Source organism: Natator depressus, chromosome 14 (genome assembly GCF_965152275.1).
Source record: "Natator depressus isolate rNatDep1 chromosome 14, rNatDep2.hap1, whole genome shotgun sequence".
NCBI classification, from domain to species: Eukaryota; Metazoa; Chordata; order Testudines; family Cheloniidae; genus Natator; species Natator depressus.
Genome location: NC_134247.1, coordinates 8,916,572 through 8,933,963, shown reverse-complemented (window position 1 = coordinate 8,933,963; position 17,392 = coordinate 8,916,572). Strand labels below are relative to the sequence as shown.

General features: G+C 40.6%; 1 protein-coding gene across 2 annotated transcripts in view; it reads right to left on the bottom strand.

Moving 5' to 3' along the window:
* Positions 1-583: 583 nt before the first annotated feature.
* The window catches only part of ERN1 (endoplasmic reticulum to nucleus signaling 1), a 62,495-nt gene continuing 45,686 nt past the window's right edge, over positions 584-17,392 (bottom strand). The window contains exons 8-22 of one of the 2 annotated variants that reach the window (XM_074972219.1): positions 16,312-16,573; positions 15,893-15,971; positions 14,290-14,452; positions 13,356-13,474; positions 12,689-12,880; positions 11,715-11,919; positions 10,449-10,539; positions 9,891-10,080; positions 6,423-6,522; positions 5,587-5,786; positions 4,874-5,021; positions 4,206-4,333; positions 3,636-3,759; positions 2,958-3,025; positions 584-2,591 (exon numbers count right to left, since the gene is read on the bottom strand). In XM_074972219.1, the coding sequence (XP_074828320.1) occupies positions 2,385-2,591; positions 2,958-3,025; positions 3,636-3,759; positions 4,206-4,333; positions 4,874-5,021; positions 5,587-5,786; positions 6,423-6,522; positions 9,891-10,080; positions 10,449-10,539; positions 11,715-11,919; positions 12,689-12,880; positions 13,356-13,474; positions 14,290-14,452; positions 15,893-15,971; positions 16,312-16,573 (2,276 nt within the window). In that variant the 3' untranslated portion in view covers positions 584-2,384. The remainder of the gene's footprint in view (positions 2,592-2,957; positions 3,026-3,635; positions 3,760-4,205; positions 4,334-4,873; positions 5,022-5,586; positions 5,787-6,422; positions 6,523-9,890; positions 10,081-10,448; positions 10,540-11,714; positions 11,920-12,688; positions 12,881-13,355; positions 13,475-14,289; positions 14,453-15,892; positions 15,972-16,311; positions 16,574-17,392) is intronic. The other variant, XM_074972220.1, reaches the window with a different exon arrangement.

Here is a 17,392-nt window from a genome sequence, read left to right as displayed (position 1 = left end):
GTCACTTCCCTGAACCACTACGAAGAATGGAGCAGTGGATAAAATAAACACCCTCTCGACCCATCTCTGATTTTAGTACAATAGCTAAGTGAATTTTGAATTGCAGGAAAAGAATGCTTTTCAAGGCTTCTAAAACACTGCAATTAATGATTCGTCTATAATTTCCTATGTTCTCTGTGCATGTCTCCACTGCCCTCTGGTGGATGGAATGTCAGACTCACTCAAATGTTTATTGGCCTAGTGGTTGCAGCATAAAAACTCTTAACAGTACGGCACAAGCAGGGGTTACCTTTAGCTCTTTATTGAGGAGTAAATATGAACATACCCTACCCAGCCCCTGTATCTATCTCAGAAACCTGATGCCTTGCTCAGTGGAGTTTAAAAAAAAAAAAAAGGCAAAATCTTCCCCCTTGCCCTTTTTGCTTGGTTACCTTTAACACGGGTTTTCACACTCTTCCCCCCCCCAAAAGCCAGGCTATTCCCGTGAAGGTCAGCGGCAGAGAGTGCACAGCTTCCTTTCTAGTCCTACCCATCTTCCCAGACTGCAATGAGTGAATAGCCATTTTCACTAAAAAAGGGGAACACGCCTCAGTCTCTAAACCTATTTGTATTTATTGAGTACAAGGCATTATTTAGTAGAATTATAAAAGAACTGTACATTAGAGGTATAAAAATATGAAATAAACTTTGAATCATCTTAGGTAAAACTACCATTTTTTCAAGCTTTAAAAACATGTAACTTGCACAATTTGGCATCTTACCTTGACATCTGATTTCATACAATGTAAAACTAGGAAACTCCCCCAAATGTAAGCTTTAGAAAGGTGACTGCATTAGAAAAAGAAAAAACACACACCCCATAGCGATGCCCAGTCACACAAGTAACCGTCAATAATTTACTAGTTTACGACACAATGGCACGGTCAGACAAATTAAAAGTTTCCCTGTCCACATGATTTACCCATTAACAAGAACAGACAAATTAGTTCCATTGAAAGATGCAGTATAGCTTTTCCTCTTCCAGTTATTAAAAAGTGGTTAACAGAAAACACTAGAAGCGTTTTTTTTTTTTAAAGTATTTGGCATGCTTTATACTTGTACCATTTAAATTTGATACCACTTTGTAGTAAAAATTAAATAAATATAAATATGTTAAATAAATATATTGTAAAAGAATAATACACATGTATTACATCAGAACCCAGCATTTCTTAATGCTGTTCACACATTTAATGCTTGTCACAGCTTTAGGGCCACTGAAAAGGAATACTGCATCCTTTCAAATGTAAAGAAAATGTATATAAAAGCTTCACCTTGGACATCATCATCAATCCAGACATACAGGAACTCAGGTTCCATTGCTTATTACTACTTTCGTTCACCAATTAAAAATGTGGTCCATAATTTCACTGTTCTTTAGAGCAATTCATATTTAGATCCCTTTCCCGCTACAGGGTCACACTGCCTCTGGCTCAGTAACTGAAGACCTTCTTAAGAAGAAAGAAAGGAACAATTTTAGCCAGACAGTTACTGTATCCAACACACCAACTGGCCTCTTTCCTACAAAGAAGCTAGAAACGGACATCTGAATATGCTTCTCCAAATTACAGTATACCTTAGTTTTTAATACTGTGATCTAAGCCAAATACTGTCATTGCCTTTCTGTGAACATTTGGCTGATCTCTCAAAACCCCCTAGCATGCAGTCTTGCACTTGTGAAGTAAATAGAACTGACCGATTTTTCCAATCGGTAATGTATCGGATGGCATTGTATCTACCCAAGAATTGGGGACTAATATTCAAGGGTTGCACTGATTAATTAGAAATTACATTCTCTTTACAGGTTTTGGATATTTTCAGATTATTCCCTTTACAATCACTGTATTGTATCTAAGACACTGTTTCAAATGCAGAATATGGCAGTAGTGCAATAGCAGGTTTGGATGGTTTGCTACAACTAAAAGGCTCCTTTTCCAGATCCTAATGCCTAGTAACGATATGGTTTCAGTCACTGTGTTTGATTCTGTGCAGTAAAATATATGAATTATAAAATCAAGTACAATGTAAGTATGTTCAACAGCAGAACGATGTTTACACATAGCTGTTTGCACTCCATTTTCACTTTCTTTCTTAAAAGCTGCCTTAGGATAACTCCACCAGCTTGGTTCAATGCTTTTCTGAAGTTAGCTCTCATTCCTTGTGCTCCTATTGTCCTTTTCCTGCTTCAGCGCAGACACAACATAAGGCACGTTTGGAAGCTTGGTTTCTTCAAAGAGACATTTTACTCTTTGATGATCCCACTTGTCCCTGCTAAAGGTAGGCCAATTTCACAGCCTTATGCTTGGAATGTTCATCACAGAGAAGGGAGCCCCATCTCCACCCTCTCAAATGGTATCTCCTGGAAGTCTCTGCTCTGCAGAATCCTGACTATAATAATGCTGAAAGAGTCGTTCCCGGCTGCAGATTTGCATTGCGTGGTAGGTGTGAAGGAGAAGGCAAGGGAAACGAGACGTGAAATAACATACAAAATAGTCTGGGATAGAGCCCAGCGTCTCCTGCACTTCCAGGGGCAGTTCTCTGTAATGATGTTTCTAGGGAAAAAAAAAAAAAAAAGATACAGAAGAGCATTCTTTATAGGGTATTCACTTTCTTCCTCTGTGCAACATACTAAAGAGATCCCCATGAACAAGAAGCAGTTTAGTGGCCAAAGAAGACTTACTAAATGACAAGTGTCAGTTTATAGTGGTGGATTGTTGGCAGTAAAGTGGACCACCACCTAAGATAAGCCAATAAAAGATGGTTTAGGTGGAAACAGAAAGGGTAACATTCAAGTAATTTAAAATGCTGTTTATACTTCTAAATAGGCATGGAGAATATGACAGGTATGGGTGGCTAAAGTTTTACGTGGTACAGATTCTAAGATGGTTTGATGCTGGTTCACACACACACCCCTTTACCTTATTTCTCATCGCCCGCAGAAGATCCCGTACTGAGCCCCCTTTATAGGATCTGAATTTTCGAAGATCTGCAAAAGCAAATAGGCTGTTTGTTTGTTTGTTTTTTTTAAATGAACTGATGTGTACAAAGTCCTCCAGGGAGCTGATCTGTTGCTATCTCCCATACTTGCAGCCAAAACACGTGAGAGAGCTGTTTGTACTGTTCTGGCCAGGTACATCAGGATCTGAAGTATTATAACCTTTTTCAAACACTAAAGGAAAAAAATCAGTGCAGGAGGCATATTGACAATGCAGAATATTAAACAGTTTGATGCATGTGTGACCCGTATGATTTTTGAACTGTATCATCTCTGCTCTTAAAAAGTAAAATGTAAATACCGCTAAAGCCTGGTAAGTAAACAATGGAAAATAGGGCCTGAAATGGCCACACTCTTGTTTTTTGTGTTTGCATGCTTGTTTTAAGTCACTCAGTTCTAAAATAGGGTTATATATATGTGTGTATGTGCGCGTGTACGTATATGTACTTTTTAATTTAGAACAATTCAGTACTTCAGTTGCAGGCCAAGTTCTCATGTAACAAATCTGAAAGACAATGGTATTGCTGCCTTCCTGTACATGCAGGTTAGGGATAATAGCTTGTAATTCCCTTACATTATTATGGAATATAATCTCAGTTACCTGTCTGAAGGGGAACCGTGATGTGCTCTCTCCAGTCCATTTTTACCACCTTTCTCCCTCCTCTCTCTAACTGCTTGACTATGGGACCATCTAGAGATTCTTTTTCTATTCGGTCACTCACATCCTGTAAGAAATGTTCAAGTTCCTTCAAATGCTGTATTTTTACTTCCAACTCCTACCCACTCCCCACCCTCCCAATTACAAATTGCCACCCTCTGCCAGATTAAAGGGTGTCCTGAAAAATGGCTGTTTGCTGCTGTGAGACAGTACAATGTAATTGGACTGAACATAGGATTGGTAGTCAGGAGCTATCTGCTAGAGTTCTTTCAACATAGAAAACCCAACATGCTCACTGGACTGAAACCCTCCAAAAGGGCTGGACATTTTCTTACCTGCACTGACTAAGCACACAACCTCACTTCTTTGTTCCTTACACTGCACGTTCATCAACTGCTGATTCTACATGCAACTATCTCAAAGACTTTAAACTTGAAGTTTTAGAGTATAAGATTTTAAAAACGTATGCAGAATGTTTCATCCTGGACAAAATAAAAAATTGACAAGACAGACCTGAAAAAACTGGAGCTGTCTTTCTAGATCCCAGAAGAATGGGTGCTTCAGCACACAGCTGGCAGATGGACGTTTCTGAGGATCCATGTTTATCATCTGCTCTATTAAGTCACGAGCGACTATGTCCTCTACGAGAAAAAGGGTGATTATTCCCAGACTGTCTGAAACAGTTAAAGTTGTTTTCAGTCTTTAAGAAGCCATCACGACACCTTCGAGTTTGTCAGAGATTTAGAATTTCCAGTTGGATGCTCAGCCTACAAAAAACAGGCCAAATCCTGCCCTGATTTATAGTCTGTGCAACCCACCAGAAAGTCATTGGGGTTGAATCAGTACAGCTAAGAGCAAAGGTCAGTTCAATCTTTTTAACATCCTGGATTTACATGAAATTCCTCTTAAAACTATCACAGTAAAGCTTGGAGGGCTCAAAACTTTGCAATCACCCGGAATTTCATACGCTTTTGGACAGTAAAGTCAATAGTTTTAAGGGCTTCTAAGTTAAGAAAAGGAGCTTCCCATATAATTACTTCAGGTGCTTGTACTTCACATTTGCAACTTTGGGGTCATGGTGATTCATAGGTCTCAGACCATTTCCAGTGGTGTTTTGGGAGCTAGAATAAACTGTGCAGTGCTTTACATTTAACAGAGTAGGAACACATCCACCTACTTACCGTGCCTCTCTGAATTTAAGGAGTCCAGACTGTAAACACCGAGTAGAATGTTGGCTTGCCGCTGCAGGGATTTGCCAAAGGGATGACTGCCTTCAGATACCACGTAATAGAAGACACAGCCAGCCGAAAAGATGTCCACAGTGTATGTCTGCAAATGAACATATGGTTTATAAGCAACATTACAATATAGTTTATTCAATACTTTGGGTCAACTTCACAAGTCAGTTGTGCATCTGAGGGAACAATAGAAGTTTCTATAATCACACTTCTCTCCACAATATTCTAAAGTAATTAGAACATGGCAAATCCTGCACTAAACCCACCTCCAAGAACATCTCCTGTCTTAAGTGACCACTTAAAGTATTCCCACTTTTCTAGTACAATCCCATTCTATTGCTAAAGGCCACCATGAGTAAGTAACTGATTTTTGGTGGCCCCTTGGGTGATCACTTTGATTTCACTAGGACTACAAAATATGGAACAGGATAATACAGTAATAGCCCACTAATCAGAAAGTTCAGCCCTCAACAAGAGCTAGTTGTGTTCAGAACCTCTGAAAATTAGTCCACAGACATTTTAGTTCCAAACTAGCTTGAATGAAGAGGCAATGAACTGTGGATGTAAAGGTCTGACTGCAACAGTGTGACACTTGCCAATCCCACTCCATGGAACTTCCCTAACCCTCGGAACAAGAACAAATGTGATTGACTTACAGGGTTCTCTTTGCAATCTTCACTCAGCATCTCTGGAGCGATCCACCCTTCAGTGCCTGGCACACCAGACTGACGGCTAAAACTGTGCCTGCCCACTGCCAGCTTCTTACACAGGCCAAAGTCTGAAATCATGGCTTTGACCTTGCCATGGGCATTGGGCATTGAAATTAGGATATTATGAGGTTTCAAATCCCTGTGGACTAATACAAACACCAATTAACTGACACCGGGTAGCACCAAGAGCATTTTTAATTGTTTTATTTATTTGGAATGAAATCCTTTCACATTACTGAAGCAGTTTTTGTTAACGGTCAGGGATCTATAGGCTTAAGCTCAAGGCACCTGTTGCCTATTCATTTGGGATGCCTATTCTACCCCATTTCCTTCAAATCTTGCAAGTTCTTGTTAGAGCCATCACCACCTCCACACATCCCCAGGTATTCCAAAGCCATCATTTGTTATATTCTAATGAGAATATAACAGCTGAGAAGCTCAAAGCAAATGCTAATATAGCAGGGAAGTATCCCCATTTTACAGCTAGGGAAAACTGAGGCATAGAGGGGTTGTGTCACATACAAGTCTGTGAAAGAGCTGGGAATGAAGCTAGATTTCCTGGTTCCCAGTGCTGCTTTATCATGGCCACTCGTGAATGGGCATCATGGAATGGCATTGTTATTTAAAAAAGGAAAGAAAAAGAATGAGTGGTCTCCACTTCTCCCAGCCACCCAGCAATAAACTACATGGCTGCCATAGCTCCCTGCACCAGGCTGGCTTATTTTGCTTCTTAACCAATAAAACATACAGTCACCTGAAATTGAAACGAAGGGCCTTCTTACCAATATTGAGAGAGTGTAGATAAGCAAGACCAGATGTCGTCTGTTGCAGTAGGTTAATGGGCTGTAAGCCATGGCGACTGAAGTCCTTCTGCTCCACATACTATACATTATATAAGGGAAAACAGAAAGTAAGCCTAAAACCCCAGCATGTTCTTTATACACTGGTCTCTACATAGATCTCAGGCCACTGAAAAGCTCCCTCAACAGAAGTAAATTCTACCCAATCTAATGAGAGCTGGTTATAGTCTATCCCACAGACAAAGGGGAACTTTAAGACATCATACTGTACTAAAATTCCACAAGCCTGTTGCGCAGAGAGCCCATGTGCTGATCCACTCCAGCATGCTCTTCAAATGAAGGACTTTTATTTACAAGGGGATCCCAAATAAAAGCGAAGAGCAATAGACTGCCCAGTAAATCAGCAGAGTGAATTTTTTCAGCCCAGCATTTATTTATTTTTGCTAAAAATGCAGACTGAAACTTTGTGTCTTTGAGTCAAATTTGCTGGTTTGGGTCAAACTCCACCCCCACCTGAAAAAATAATTCAGAAAAAAACCAAAGTGTATGAGTTCTGACATTTTCAAAACATAACGTTATGATTTTTCAATTAAAAATGCCCTTTAATTTAGAATTTTATTGCAATTTTATTTTTAAAAAGGTTAACTCCTGCCCCCCCTAAAATTAAATGAAACTTTGTGTTTTGGGTTTCACTCAACTAAATTTTTTCCCCCCAGTTTGGGCACCAAAGCAAAAACCCAGCTATTTGTACATACTCATAGAGGTATGAAGGGACCATTGTGATCTTCTAGTCTGACCTGTGTAGCACAGCCCACAGAACTTCCCCAAAATAATTCTTGGAGCAGATCTTTTCAACAAACAGGCAATCATGATTTAAAATGGTCAGTGATGGAGAATCCCACACGACCCTTGGTAAATTGTTCCAATGGATAATTACTCTCACCATTAAAAATTTATACCTTATTTCCAGTCTGAATTTGTCTGGCTTCAACTTCAAGCCATTGGATCGTTTTATACCTTCTCTGCTAGATTAAAAGACCATTCTTAAATATCTGTTCCCCACATGGATACTTATACACGGTCATCAGCTCACCCGTTAATCTTCTCTTTGTTAAGCTAAATGGATTGAGCTCTTTGAGTCTACCACTATATGGCATGTTTCCTAATCTTTTAATCATTCCTGTGGCTCTTCTTCGAACCCTCTCTAATTTATCAATATCATTCGCAAATTGTGGACAACAGAATTGGATGCAGTATTCCAGCAGCAGTTACACCACTGCCAAATATAATGGTAAAATAGCTTGTCTATTCCGACTTAAGATTCCCCTTTTTATGTATCCCCGGATTGCATTAGCTCTTTTGGCCACAGCGTTATACTGGGAGTTCATGTTCAGCCAGGACCCCCAGATCTTTTCCAGGATCACGGCTTTGCGGGATGAAGTCTCCCATTCTGTAGGTATGGCTATATTCTTTATTCCTAGGTGCATACATTTACATTTAGCCATATTAAAATGCATACTGTTTGCTTGCACCTAGTTTACCAAGTGACCCAGATTGCTCTGAATAGGTGACCTGTCCTCTTAATCCCCCAAATTTGGTGTCATCTGCAAACTTTATCAGTGATGACTTTTATGTTTTCTTCTAGGTCATTGATAAAAATGTTAAATAGCATAGGGCCAAGAACCAATCCCTGCAAGATCTGGTTGAAAAAACACCCACTTGAAGAGAATTTCCAATTACATTTTGAGATCTATTTGTTAGCCAATTTTTAATCCATTTAATGTGTGCCAAGTACATTTTATATTGTTCTAGTTTTTTTAATTACAATGTGGTGTGGGTACCTGTGATCCTAAGCAACCAAGTCAAATGCTTTACAGAAGTCTCAGTATATTATGTCAACACTATTACCTTTATCAACCACACTTGTAATTTCATCCAAAAAAAAAAAAAAAAAAAAATCAAGTTAGTTTGACAGGACCTATTTTCCCTAAGCTCATGTTGATTTGCATTAATTACATCATTATTATTAATTGAGTCTTATTAATTGAGTCCAGTATCAGGAGCTCCATTAACTTGCCCGGGATCAATGTCAGGCTGACAGGCCAATAATTACCAAGACATCCCATTTACTATTTTTAAAAACTGGCACAGCATTAGCTTTCTACTCTACCGCTCAGTATTAAATCTCCCTTATTTCCACAGTCAGAGCCCAAGATAGCTGGAGCTTTTACTCGTCAGTTTCCTGGTTGGCCTAGATGCCCTGGTTTTTAAAGGAACATAATTATGTTTAGGTTTTATCCTAGCTCAGAGAAACCTTTCAACAGGAATTTAACTCTGAGCAAATGCTGCTCATTAGCACTGCCCAGTGGAGGCTGAAAATAGGTAGGCCAAGGTGTCCAGCATCTTACTCACACCAGGCTAAGCAAAGCCCTTGCCTCACTTCCCCCCACAAAGCTTTCCTTAGCACATGCGCCACCTGCACACTCACGCTGCTGGGCTTCTTTAAAAGGCGGCTCTCAGGACAAGCTAAAGCCTTAAGAAGCAACATTTTAGAGAGGCTACTAGTGAGGGCAGCAGATGCCTTACACATGGTGGGGGATACAGAGTGACTGAGAAGGAACCTTTTTCAAGAACACATATAGAAAGTTCAATAGACCCTTCTCTTATATCAGAGACCTGGGGAGGGCTGGGAAGCCAAATGGCAGGAACACACAGCAAAGGGGGAAAAGGAATGTTGTCTGGGCAGAGGAAGCCAGGGAGGAGGAAGGGTAAGAAAAAGTTTTCTTCTTCTGTTTTACCACCCAAACACTGGCAGGCACTGGGACACTGATGCCATACCCCTTCTCTTTATTATAGTTGCTGATTACAAGATAGAAGGAAAACAGCAATTGTGTATAGCCCATGAGGCTGTGTTCTTTGCTTCTGTGATACCAGAGTATTACAGTAAATTGGGCTGTCTCAGATTCACCCTGGACTATAATAACACTGAAGGGATGATGATGATGATGATACAAGGAGGAAAGCCTCTTAACTACACATACAGCAAACGACTATGTTGTAAAAGTAAATAACCAATTACAGATGGTGATTTGGGTAACATCAGAAATGTTCGCAAAAAGAAAAGGAGTACTTGTGGCACCTTAGAGACTAACCAATTTATTTGAGCATGAGCTGTAGCTCACGAAAGCTCATGCTCAAATAAATTGGTTAGTCTCTAAGGTGCCACAAGTACTCCTTTTCTTTTTGCGAATACAGACTAACACAGCTGTTACTCTGAAACCTATCAGAAATGTTGTCTGCATAGAACAGGTGCCTGAACTGCAGACTCAAAGCAGAGTTTAGAGTCTGCCATTGAGAAGCCTTTCACAGCCTGTTTTTTCTCTCTGCCTTTACCCCACAGCCCAAGCTCTTTGCTTTAGCAATTTTTTATGTTTGTAAGTGACCTGTTACCTCCTGTAAGGTGGCAGCACAGAGCTCTATGGCAATGTACTGAAACTGCCTGTCCTTCTCAGTGCAGAAATAGCGGATCACGTTGGGGTGCTCGTCCGACTCACGCAGCAGCTGCACCTCGCGGTCAGCAAAGCTGAAGCATTCAGGGAGAATTCTTTTCACCGCCACATCTCTGTTATCAAATGTCCCTCTGTAGACAGTGACCCGTATAGCAGAGAAACCTCTTAGAGTCAGTTTGTGCACTGAGATAGGTGGGTTACATGGAACACATTTCACACAGATAGATTTAAAAAGCACTTCTCCAGTATTAGACAAGGTGCCTCTGTTCAATGCTTTCATTTCAAACAAATATTTACAAATGACGACATAACCCTGGATTTTTGTTAGTGAAGGGACACTGCAGAAAAGAGACGCACACACGCACAGAGCGCTTACTTTTAAAAGTCTCATGGGAATGTTTCCATTCATATTAGACCATAAGAATTTTTTAAAAAATATTCAAAAAAATAGTGGGGCATTAATTGGGCTCTAAAATCAAATGCATGGATTGTCTTGTACCTGTAAACAATTGTTCCTTCAGCTCCATGTCCCAATACATTTTTCGGGCTAAATGAAATCTTGCCGACCATTACTATGCGTGTGTCCTCATCTGAACAAAAATAAGCAGCAAAAGGATTAATTTAAGGCAGATTTTAAAAGTCAGCACTTTGCAGTTGCATATCCATATGGAGTCGGTATGTAAAACCTCCTCTTTCAAGTTTAAATGCACAACACTGAGAACTAAGAAAGAGGGAGGGAGGAGATCTAGGGCCAGGCTTTCAAAACTACATATACATTGCTGACAAGTTTTTGTACGGGCTGACATTCAGATTTGGGCATGCAAACTGCACCGGGGTGGCTGGACACCAGACTATCCAATTCATGATTTCAAACATTCTGTGTACAGATCAGGACAGCCCCAGTGGGGCTGGAGCCCTTTGGAATTTTGACAAAAGATCATGGCTGGGGACATACATGAGACAAGCAGCTTTTAGGAGACAAGAAGCCCTTTCCAGTTTTTAAAATGCTTATGTGAATGTAGCATTGGTGGAAGGTGCCGAACTGACAGCGCTGCAGAGTGGATGCAGTGCAGGCACTGTGCTGCCCTCATGGTGGAACTTACTTCCCTGGAGGGACCACAGACAACATGCAGAGGAGAGGGGAGAGTCCAGTTTCCATGGTCCACTCAATTCTTGGCTTCTATTAATGCCAATATAACAATTTTTTTAAATAAGCTGGATTTTTCTGCATTAGGGTCTGAACTGAGGCCGCCAACCCACTTCAAATATGCCAATGAGCACATGGCCCATGAGCAGCCCAATCCTGCACTCCTGACCCAGGCAAACCTTCTAGTGAAGCCAGTGGTAGGATTAAGCCTAAAATGACAAAAACTTGTGGTCAGCATTGAAAAAAGAATTTGAAAAGTCGCCTCTCACTAGAAGAGCTCAAGAATAGGGGTGGAGAGAATACACCCAATGGTGGACATGAATCCCAAAAATCAGGATTCAAGACCAGATGTCTTTCTAGGAGATGTTCTAGCTCAACCAGAAGTCCTGGGCTTGCTGCAGGAATCAAAGGAGGAAGTTCTCTGGCCTGTGTTATACAACAGGAGGTCACACTGGTTCCTTCAGGTCTTAATCTATGAAATATTGTCAATATCCTATGTTTGTCGTCCCCCCACCCCTTGTTGTGCTTTGTTACCTTTGGCAGTGGGGGAAATGTTACAAACTTTCTGATTTGAATTCTTATTGGGACATACGATGAAAGAAGTTAGATTAACGTTACCTCCCTCTTCCTGCTCAGTGGAGAGACATCTCCCAGTGTCTGAGCCAGAGAGGTTGGAATACGCTGAGTGGTTTGATGCTTTGGGAGACACGTTCGGTGTGCTGGTAGCTGAACTCTCCGTCTGCACATAGGAGGTGTCCAAAAAGTCTGCCTCTGGGGGGAGATCGCTGGGGGCACTGAAGGGCAGTTGCTGTTGCTGCGTACTCTTCAGAAGGAAAGAGATGATCTTAACACCACAGCAGTGAAGGAATAAAAATCTCAATAGACATGCAGACAAGGTGGCATGTCCATGGCTCAGCATCCAGAAAAGGCAGATTCTACTATCCTCTAAGTGAAAAACTTCTCATTGCCAGACTCCTAACTTATTTCTGGTAGGGCAGTTAAAGAGTCTCTGTAACCCAAACTGTTCTCTACCTTGTTATACATTTTTAAAGCATGGTTGATGACTCAGGCTGGTTGTTTGTTGTAGCAAAAAATGCCATTAGCCTGAAGTTTATTTTCCCTTAGAAAAGCATCTTTAGACTGAATAGCTACCGTTAAACAGTAAAAGGGTACAGGGCCTGATCCAAAGATCAGAGAAGTGGATGGGGGCGGGGATCTTCTGGTAAATTCAATGGTCTTTGGATCATGACCAAAAAAGCAAGCAACACACACACAAAATAACTATGGGCAAAAATCCATGGAAGAGTCTTGCAGGTGGAATAGGAAAAGTCTCAAGTGTAACGGTGTGTGTCACAGAAATCACTGCCACATCAAACATGCAGTAGCCTTAGTTATCAGATTGCATATCTGTGAGTTATCATGGTGATAACAGTTATTACTGACAGCTAATGGAGAAAGCAGAATTGCCCTTCTTTTATGAAGTCGTGACTCTTTTCCTCCCCAACTCCTGCATCATCTTTACCAGGCTAGGCTGCCAAACATTACAGCCCTTTCTCAGAATTCACTAGAATATCAAGCTCAATCAGCATTACCATTGGACAGGTGATGACGAATGCTACCCAGCCCACAAACAAAAAGGTGCTCAGGATGATTGTGGCCATGTCTTTCAGCATGGAATCTACGGGAGCCTCTGGCCGAGGTACAGGTGGACTGGGCTTCTCTTCAATGTCCTTTGGAATGGTAGGAGGCAATTCTTTTGAGGAACCTTCAACTATACCAATAACCTAGGAACACAGAAGACTCCATCAGTTCAAAGTCTCAATGGATAATGTATGTTATATATGCTAGTACAGCTGTTAGTACAGTACATTTCAATGCGGGACCATTTCTTAAAAGCTTACTGACGTGCAAGACTCTCTTGGATGTAATGGTGGCTCACAGCAAAATTGGTCAATCTTCTGAGGACCCTGCAGTTCATTCATTCAATGGACTATTTCCACTGAAGACAATGGGAGTTTTGTATGTGCAAGGAAAGCAGGACTCAGCTTTAAGTCTGATATCAAGAGTTCTATAACACAGAATAATGCCAATGACACCCCATGGGAGGGTACTGTGCTGCACTTCCACAAAGAACTTGGGAAAATTCCCTACACTTTTTCCTACAGAGTCCAAGTTCTCCCAAAATTTTCATTTCCCTCCCCTGTAATTTTCCAGTGGCTTCTTCAGTTATTCAGTAATACGATCAGGTTATTCACAAACCTCCTCAAAACTGGCTTTTTCAGAGTCAGCTGGAATCACATTTTCATGCGGTTTAGGCAAACTGCTTGGAAATTTCTCCAGGATTTTTGTAGGGGCTGATAATGGTGTTTCATGGTGTCCTTTAAATAAAACAACATTTGTTACAAGAATTGTTACTTTTTAGGGCAAACATGCTTGATTTTGGTATCTCTGCCAAGAAGCAATACTCGGGGCTTATTTGCATTAATAAAATGGCTTGAGGCCATCACAGAATAGAGCGCAGAAGAACTTTCAGCCTCTTAGCTGGGAATTCCCATTTATACAGGAGTGTGCTGTCTCGTAATGTGTGTTTGGAGATACTGTGGGTTATGACAGTTTAGAATAAAATGAGGCTGTCTTATATGTACCTTAACACCAGAGCACTGTCCCTGTGGAATGACCCAAAGCTTGGAAGATTTGGGTATATATCTGAAAACTGTGACATGCCCTTTGAAGTGAAGCAATGCTCTTGCTCTTAAAGGCTCTAAACCTGCAAGTATTGGTTATGGCCAGACTTCAGCAGGACTTGTGCTCAGGCTCTGGCTGCAGATTTGGACCCTGATTTTGTCTCTTGTTGGAAATAAATATTGAATAACTACCCTTTCAGTGAGCATTGCCCATCCTGTGCACTGAATGAGACAGGGGCCTTTGGAAAATACAGGATATAATCATGTAATTAAAAACTGTATCATAATGCATATGCATAAGGGGGCCAAATTAGGGTGGTAAGGCAAACTTATTTCTGGCATCCTCTAACTTTTGAGTGCTTGACTTTGCATCTTTTAATGTAGTGGTTTTGGATGTAATTTAAAATACTTTGTATATGGTAACAATAATCTCTGTCTGGATTATTGCTTTTGTCCACCAGAGGACAGTGCAATAGAGAGCGGGTGGAATATTACTGACTTCCTGGTACCTATTAACAGCCAGTGGTTCCTCCAGTAGTTGAGTTTCTTTTCTTTCAATCCTGCTGAAAATTTCAGATCCGTACTAGGAGTGATAACACACTCGCCATTGTCTTCAATAGTAACTCCTTCTGTTTTGGGGCCCTCTAACAGAGGTATGGCTCGACCACGGGGCTAAAAAGACAGAGATTTATTTTACAGTTAACAAAGCACTCTCTCTCTCTCTCCACAACACTTTACAAAGCCTCAGAGAATTTACCAGTCTAACTCAGACAAAAGACGGGACATAACTCAAAAGTCATATTAGAAACGCCACAAGCTTTCCCTTGGAATTAAGTAAATGTTTAACTCAGAATATTTTATTGCTAAATTACAGGTGGGAAGCTCCACCTTAATTTGGGGTTTACTTCATATACCATGCCTCTCATACCGTAGGGTCAGAGAGTGTTAGCAAGCAACAAGTTACATGCCAGCAATGCAGTAACTGCACGTAAACATGACAGCCATTATGCCCTCAGCCATAGTTCACACAGCCTTGGACATTAGATCCTGCATTACTGAGAGAAGGAGTCTTGCTTAGGAGGTGGGGTTGCCTCCCCCCACCTTGTTTTTAAAAAAAAAAATAGGAAAAAGGATCTTTACCTTCCTCCCAGGCTAGCCACAATCCAGCAAACAGAAACTTGCTTTAACATCTCATCATAATGTTGGTGCTTTCAACAGTATGAACTGGGTGGCAACTTTAACATCAATAACCACAACACATTGTCAATAGTGGTAGAAACAGCCTTGATATGTTACTTGAACTCACATGCTCTGGTTCAGATGTGAGAGGGTTTCCGTCCCAGCTCAGCCAGAGAGACACACTTCCTGACTAGCTATAACTAAATATTACTTACAGCACTGGAAACCATTCTTGAAAGAAGGTTGGACTGTCAAATTTTCATGGTTTTCTGTGGCTTCCTTGATTTGTAATTTGTTACTTTAAAAGTCCTAGTTGCTCAGCAGTCCTCTGTGAACTGCTTTTGTTATTTAACTAAGATTATAGTCCTTATGGTTGTGAAGATCCCTTTCCAAATATGAATGGAGTGTAATCAGTGCAGGGCTTCTTACCCACAAAAAGTCTTCTGTACAGCATTCCTATCCTTTATAGCTGGGAAATGTTGAACAGTGACAAGATATCAATCAAACCATTTAATTTAGGAAAGCATATTATGCTTTATCACAACAAGATCGAGAATCACTAAATAATCCATAACACAAAGAATCATTGTATCTATATTCTGTGTGTATTATGTCTATTTCTCATTTGAATGAATTTAAGTACTTAGCAGATTTTAAAATAAAAACCACACCGTATATTTGAAAAATATATATATATTTTTTTCCCAGCTGAAACTGACACTTGCATTTTTTGCTATGACAAAGCTGTGAGTTTTCCAATGTTTTGCCAGGACAAACAGCCTTAAATGATAACTAGAGATGGGCCTAAACACTCCAAACATTGGGAGACCTGATAAAGGGTTAATTCTCAACTGTTCAGCACAGAACCATACCTAATACTAGAAAGTGGGCTTTTCAAAACATGGTATCAAAGTCCTGAAGTATCTAACTTACCACAATAGCCACTCCTTCATGCACCATTGATGGAGATGCATACAAGCTCGTTGAGTATTTTCCTACATAGAGCGTAGGTCTAGAACAACAACAAAAGTTAGGGAGAAAGTTCCAAATGGCTGTTTTTACCACCTGAGTTACAAAGTTGGTCATGCACTGTTTTAGACGCTTCAATTTGAGTCACTGGCATGATCAGCATTTATTTATTCCTGTACAAATACAATGTTCAGTAAATGTTAAAGAGCAACGAGCCAATTATGTACTCTCTCCTTCTACTATCTTGCAATTTATAGAATAGCAGCTCTATTAAGTAACTGAATAGAAACACAATTTCTAATTAGAGTACTGCAAAGCACCATCAGTCAGACTCTGAAAACAATATTTATAACTTTTATTCTGACTATAATATTTATACTCACGTCAACTTGCTCTTGGTCTCCGTTTCCTTTGGGAAAGGATACTTCCACTTAGTGATGCGTCCAACCTCCCCAGACATGAAGGTCAGGTAGCGCAGCGTTTCTATTCCCACATTTGTGTGCATTACTTTCCGTAGTCCTTCACGCTGCCAGATGTAAAAAGCTACCACCGGGGAACCATAATTCTGAATCCACAGCACATCCCCAGACTCACTATCCACAGTCACCACCAGCCCGTCTCCGTTAGATACAAAGTGGGACATTTCTAAAACATACAAATACACGAGGTTATTTGAGTCTCCTGCTTATTCATGGCTATAGTAACACACATACATTGGCAGTACTTGAACCTTAAATGAGCTACTAAAATCTGTTAGGGCTCGTCTACAAGAAGACATAATCCATGGCAAGCCAGAGTGTGAATCTATAGTGCATTCACTGCACACTAATTGGCTGTGTGGACCCTGCTACTACGTGCTAGTGCATGGCAGCAGGGTCTGCATGGCCAGTTAGTGCACAGCAAGCTACTGTGCTGTAGATTCACACCTTGGCTTGCCTCACACTAAGTCTCTGTGTAGACAAGCCCTTAAACTGGTTCATTTTATATTGAAAAAGACTAGCCCTAGTGAGTGGCTCAAGAGTTCTCGAAATTATCCTGATGTAAATACATTCTTCTCTCTCACCAGTAGAAATAATATATTGTTTAGTTTGGCTCCTCAGCATATACTTCTAAGGACTTGCAGACCTGCCTCTTCTCTACATACAGAATAATCATCATATAAACCACAGTATCTCCAAACACACATTACAAGACAGCACACTCCTGTATAACTGGGAATTCCCAGCTAAGAGGCTGAAAGTTCTTCTGCGCTCTATTTTAAATGACCAGATTCAGAAAATATAGACAGCCCAATCCCGCAACACAGTATGCTTGGGCAGGCCCCGGCACCTGCACACAGACCCCCTGAGTCAACGAATTATCGCATTGCAGGACTGGGGCCTTAACTGGGAATGAAACAGCATAACCATGTCATGCACATTTCTTTTTGATTACTTCCATTAGAAACAACTCTGACATTGATAA